Source organism: Lagopus leucura, unplaced genomic scaffold, assembly GCF_019238085.1.
Source record: "Lagopus leucura isolate 7727_CA_CO unplaced genomic scaffold, USGS_WTPT01 Super-Scaffold_100050, whole genome shotgun sequence".
Classification (NCBI taxonomy): Eukaryota; Metazoa; Chordata; class Aves; order Galliformes; family Phasianidae; genus Lagopus; species Lagopus leucura.
Genome location: NW_024962296.1, coordinates 2,206,404 through 2,212,403, shown reverse-complemented (window position 1 = coordinate 2,212,403; position 6,000 = coordinate 2,206,404). Strand labels below are relative to the sequence as shown.

The following is a 6,000-nucleotide window of genomic DNA, read 5'->3' as shown; positions in this document are numbered from 1 at the left end:
TCCGAAGGGGGAGGCGGCTCGGTGCCCGTCGCTCCCCCCCTCCCCCCCCGGGCGCGGTGCTGGGGGGCGCTCTCCCCCTCCCCCACCCCCCGACCTCCGCTGGAGCCTCCCCCTGGCCCCCACCTCCCGTGGGGAGGGAAGCTCACGGATAAGGCAGTTCGTGTGAGAGGGAGAGCGCCCGCCAGCACCGCGCCTCCGGGCTGAGAAGGGCAGCGACGGGCACCGAGCCGCCTCCCCCTTCGGACAAGACAGAACAGAGACAGACAGACAGACAGGGCGTGGGAGGGAGGGAGGCACTCCTATGGTTTGCATCGCCGCTTCCCTCCAGCCCTGGCTTGTGCTCCCCCGGCCTTCAGGTCCACCCTATGTCCCCCACCGTCTCCCAGCCCCTCAGTACAATTCAGATCCTCGATGGCTAAAAAAACCCAAAAACACAACAGAACAGAACAAAAAGAAAAAAACCAACCCCACGCCACACCCTTCGCATCCTTCTCCACCCCACTGCCCGGGGTGGGGGGGGAGGGGGGGGGAAATCCTGACTCCCACAGAGGTCCTGCAACTTTTGTCTCCCGGTGGAGCTGAGACCGAGTGGGAGCCAGGCCCGTTATTTCCCTGTGATCTCTATAACATCGTCGTCTTTGTCCTCGTCATTAGAGCTGCATCCCACCTCTGGGACCTCCTGGGGTTCAAACTGAGGCACCTGGGAGCGAAGGAAGCCCCCGGCCGGGTAGCCCGAATGAGGGGACACGAAGCCAGGGTAGGCGGATGCCACGCTCCTGGGAAGGCTGCTGGGCAGGACGGGGGCTGGGAAAGGAGCGAACATCCTGGGCTCGGGCAGGAGGGACTGCGTGAAGGGAAGCGAGTAACTGGGCAGCACCCCCGTCAGAGAAGGGCTTAGCATGAATGAGGGGACGCTGGCGGTGGCTGAGGTAGCAGCAGAAGAGCTGGCGGTGCCGGCTGTCAGCAGAGGGTCAGTAGTCACAGGGAACACCAGATGAGGGTCTGGGAGTAAATTGGGCAGCTGGTAGTAAGAGGAGCCAGCGACCATGTACAAGGAGTTTCCTGGCTGGGAGGCAAACGGATGGGTTAAGTTGTGGTTTAAAGAGACAGGAGGCATGGCGAACCCACCGGAGACGGGGTACCCGTGTTCGTACGGCTGCACGGACGACGGCAGCTGGCGTTTCTTCTGCTGCCTGCGGGTTTGCTCCTCCGGAGTCGACGGCGAGCTCGACTTGCGCTTGTTGCCTCGTAAGTCCAACACGGAGCGGGCATCGACGTGCTGGCTGGTGACTGGCAGGGCTGAAGACACGGAGTCAGCCACGCAGTGAATCCCCGCGCGCTGCTCAGCTCCTCGAGCTGCTACGCCGGGCGCACTGACGGTGCGGGACGGGTGGCCCTGTGCTGCGGTGGTGCTGGGGGAGCTGTGCCGGGACTCCCGGGCTGCCGCCGCCTCCGCATACTGCTGCAGCTCGCTGATGATCTCGGGGCTGTCGGGGGATATGGGCCGAGTGAGCTCCTCTGCGCTGGGGAGCTGTGGGGATGAGGCACTGTGTCTGCCGTTGCTTGTGGATTCCAGCGAAGAGCTCTGGGAGCCTGCAAACAAGGAGATGGAGTAGGTGAGAAGGACAGCCTCGGAGAGAAAGCTGGGAGCCGAGAGGCAGAAAAGGCAAGAATATCGTGGGGAGGCTGTGGGGTGAGCTCTGAATGCCAGGGAACAGCAGGCTCCATACACTCGGGCGTGGAAGCAGACGAGCAAGCCTTGCAGAGCGCTCACAAGCCCTACCTGAGGCAGCTGCCCGACGGTCTTCGTTGCCCTTTGGCTTCCCAGTGGTCCGGATAGCAAAAATCCGCCCATCGCTGGTCCGGATGTACGTCCCTGGAACAGAGGGAGGACACTTCATTCTCAGCTCCTGGTCTCAGCTGAGGACTCCAACCACTGAGCAGAGAAGCTGCCCGGGCAGGAACACGACAGCAGTGCTGCAGAAGGCCAGGACCACAGAACAAGCGGGGTGATCAGTGGGGGGCTTCTGGCCTCTTCCTCGTTCCTCATACTCTCTTCTTCAGCGTTCCTGGGTTGGAGCTCACCCACTCCCAGTGGGAAACGTGGAACCTCATACTCAGGGTACTAAGTTTGCCCTGGGAATACTGGGAAAAGTGTTTGGCTGCCCCACTACACGCAGTGGGTACTGTGAGAACGAGACAATCAGCAACAACATCCAACAGCTCCTCTCAGGGGCAGACACAGTCACAGCTGCAACATCCCAAAGTGTCAGCTACAAGAGCACACCACAGGCTGCACAGAGCACTGTGAAGTCCAGATCTCCCTCCTTGTTTCTTTCCTCTCAAGAGCCTTACTGATGCCTTTACATCTTTGCTAATTAGCATTGGCCAACTCCCCACCCAGAAATCTTTCCAAGGCAGAAGGACTTACCTTTTGTCCCTCGGATGATGTGGATGCTCTCACCAGCACTGATTCTTGCCTGTACATCAGTGGATGTGTTTGTACCAGGAATCACAATATCTGGGAGTGGAGGAAGAAAACAAACAGTGCCTGTGAAAACATGTGCCAGCCACAGCTGGGAGAGGGGAACAAACCCCTCTGCTTGCAGTGCAATTGACTCCTCTCTCTGCCGTGCTAGAAGCAAGCCCCAGGTGTATTTCTGAGCAGTGCAGAAGGCAGCACAGGCTTCGAGGAAGCAAAGCCCTGCTACTCTGGTACAACATCTCCCCTGTCCCAGCAAAGACAGCTGGTGACTCCTGTCTAGAAGAAGTATCACTGGTCTCTCACAGAGTTCAATCCCAGTAACCCACCAAGCATGCACCCCTTAGACACCTGCATGCAAAGTCCTCCACATACTGGAGAACTGTTCAAACGCAAAGTGGTGGCACCAGTTGCTCTAACATCTGTTCACCCACAGCCCATGTGGGTATCAGCAGTTCACCCTGCTCCTCAAACTCACTGCGGTCATCACAGCTCAATCGCCTGTGAGCAGCAGCAACTCACCTGTGGTTGTGACAATCTTCTGCACAAGGACACCGGCTCGCTGTAGATAGTTGATGGGGAAGTTGACAGCAGGGTTGGAACTTGAGGTGGATCCTGCACTGCCCAAGGGGACATGCCGAGGCATCATAGGAATGGGAGTGGATTGAACTGGGCGGACACTTGCCACTGGCTTGTCCTCGCCTTTGAGGGCTGGTCGCCTGGTGAGAGGAGAGAGGAAAGTGCAGTGCCCCCACCGACAAGGTTAATGTCCTCTGTGCCTTCATTTCTCATCTACAACACAGGAAGAAGGGAAAGATGCAAACACTTACCAGTTCCTCTGGCTGAAGGCAGGGATGCTCGTCAGGCTCTGGTCACTGGCTGGGTAATATTGTGCGTAGGACGGCCGAGTGTACGGGACGGATGCTCGCTTTTCCTCCTCGTAGCTCTTCTTGGCTGCTTTCTTCTCTGCCTTGGTCAGCTTGTGCTCTTTCCGGTCAATCAGCAGTGACTCATGCTGAAAAGGCTCCTGCAGCCCCACAGCACAGAGCTTTTGTCACCAACTCACCACAAGAGGGAACCAACATACCCTGCACGGCAGCCATCCCGTCCCCATCCCAGTGAGAGGGACGAGGGGAGCGGAGGCAGAGCTGATCAGAGCGCAGCGTATCCGGGGACACGCTGCAGAAGCAACCAAGGCACGGCCTGAAGATTGACTGAGAGTCACCTAAGCCATCGTGTTTGCCACGCCAAGTTAAGAGTGCAAGTACAGAGCCTGCTGAGGTGTCCCGTAGCACCAGAGCCCAACACCCCGCCACAGGTCCACTCTGCAGCACCATCCTACCAGCAGAGCTCTCCCCAGCAGAGCCAAGTGCTGGCTTTCCCCTGCATTGTTTTAAAATCACCTCAGAAAGAGAGCTGGCAGCAAATCAGGACGTGCCACTGCCTCCTTTCTGGTTGAAATAAGAGACGCCCCTACCACCTGCCCCTGAACCTGTCCAGGACAGAGGTGGCTCAAAATGTGTAAAAGATATTGCACCAAAGGGCAGGTCTCTTAGGACCCCCTCTGGAGGAATTTTTTTCTATTCCCACCAGCATACTGATGTGTTCTTCTTGCCACCACATCCCCATCACACAGCCAAACTCCAACAGACCCCCTCTAGCCTACACAGTGCTGTACTAGAAAAGCAGCAGGCTGGTCTTATACCTTGGTGATGAGGTGAGGATACTTGAGACAGGCTAACTGTAGAACTGACTCCTTCATCTTGCCTGGATTGAGGGAGAGCTGAGCAAGGTCAGATTCCTCTTCCACGAAGTGCAGCAGATTTTCCACCTCCCGTCGGGTGAAGTTCAGCACTGGGTTCAGGTCATCCACCACCCGATCTGGAAGAGGGAGGGAAACAGTGTGAGCTGAGAAGGGAAGAGATGGACACTGCTCCCCTTTCTACACTCCTGTCCTAACAGAGCTCCCCTCTTTGCAACTGAATGTTCCTCAGAAGCCTTGTGTAAATGTTAAGGCCTCACGTTGGGAGATGAGTCTGTTTGACCAAATCAGATTGACAAATGTCTTATCCCCAAATCACACAGCAATGCAACGCAGGCACGCAGGAACATGAAGCTAAATGTAAATGGTGTCCCATCTCACAACCTCCACGTTCTAAGGCTGAAAACAGACAAGGCTAGGGACATAAAGGTGGCAACATCAATACTTGGCCCACCAAAATGCCACCAAAAAGGTTCAATAGGGTGCTGAAATCCACAGAACTCTCGAGTCAAAAGCTGAGAAAAGCAGCCACAGTCCCTCCCTTGCAAGAGCCTGAAAGTTTTGCGTGGATGTTTTCTCCTGAATGTGGAGCACAGAGAAAACATCCATACCCAGGGCTCTCCTGGGAGCCAGGCCAGCCACCAGGAGACTCTGCCTTGAGGGAAAGGCAGTGCACTGAGCTGCTGCCTCTGGCACAGATAGTTGAGACAAAGCAGAACATAGGCAGCAGAACTCTCTTTGGGTCACTACAGCCCTCAGCTGCATACGCTACAAGAGCAGCTTGACAGCTGGCACAAACCAGCACAAAAAGACCTTTTGGTATGAGGGCAGGTTAAAACGGGAATTAATTCGCTATTCTTGGCTCCTGAGTAATTTCTATCAGTCAAAAATATCAGTGTGTACTTTTATTTTGCTATTTTTTGCTTTCTTGCTGCCAGAGAAATGGAGGTACAGAGCTACTTAAAAAAATAATGCCCAGGCATGTGGGGAGAAGGATCACCACCCCTCAAGCTCCTGGTCTCTCATACAACCAAGAAAGCAACAAGGAATGTAAATGGCACTGCAGAGCACAGCTCTGCTGCAGGATGCTGGTTCTACAACTCTCACTGTTCTGCCCTGATTTTCTTGCAGGGTCTCAAATCGCTGTTGACTCAAACATCAAACTCTGCCTTAGAATGATGTCCTTTTGCCAACTTCTTCGGCTGTTTGGTTCTCAACCTTTAAAATAAGTTATGAAAACATAGACACGAGACTTGGAGGAGCCGAAAGGAGGAACAGCCAGAAGCAGCCTTATGTCCATGCCTACCTGACATGCCCTGCTTGGAGATCTGACGGTCATAGATCTTCTTCTCCAGGGTGTAATCAGACACCAATCTGTAGATGTGGCACGGCTTCTTCTGCCCGTAGCGATACACTCGGCACACAGCCTGGGCGTCGTGGCATGGGTTCCAAGAAGCATCAAACACCACCACTCTGTTTGCACCAATCAGGTTGACACCCAAACACCCAGCACTGGAAATGAAAGGCAAAATTTCCAATCGCTGCCTCGGCCAACATTTAAAGCTTCGAGGCAGGGACGGCCGCCACGACCACGATGCGTCCATGGACATTTCCCTACAGTTTTACAGGCAACTTCAACCCTCCATCTGGCTTTCAAGACTTCCATTAACGGTTTGCAGAGGACTAAGGGTAAAATTTGACACCTCTAGGGAATTCAGAAGGAGCTGGTACTGTCGTCCCATACATTCTTGAAAGC

At 55.2% G+C, this 6,000-nt stretch overlaps 1 protein-coding gene across 3 annotated transcripts in view; it reads right to left on the bottom strand.

Annotated features, from left to right (window-relative positions):
* The window catches only part of RAD54L2 (RAD54 like 2), a 63,377-nt gene that overhangs the window by 2,664 nt on the left and 54,713 nt on the right, over positions 1-6,000 (bottom strand). For 2 of the 3 annotated variants that reach the window (XM_042885413.1, XM_042885414.1), the window contains 7 exons: positions 5,551-5,756; positions 4,188-4,363; positions 3,313-3,509; positions 3,005-3,201; positions 2,432-2,521; positions 1,784-1,876; positions 116-1,593 (listed from right to left, as the gene is read on the bottom strand). In XM_042885413.1, coding sequence (XP_042741347.1) covers positions 605-1,593; positions 1,784-1,876; positions 2,432-2,521; positions 3,005-3,201; positions 3,313-3,509; positions 4,188-4,363; positions 5,551-5,756 — 1,948 coding nt within the window. In that variant the 3' untranslated portion in view covers positions 116-604. Of the gene's footprint in view, positions 1-115; positions 1,594-1,783; positions 1,877-2,431; positions 2,522-3,004; positions 3,202-3,312; positions 3,510-4,187; positions 4,364-5,550; positions 5,757-6,000 lie in introns of those variants that run through there. The other variant, XM_042885415.1, reaches the window with a different exon arrangement.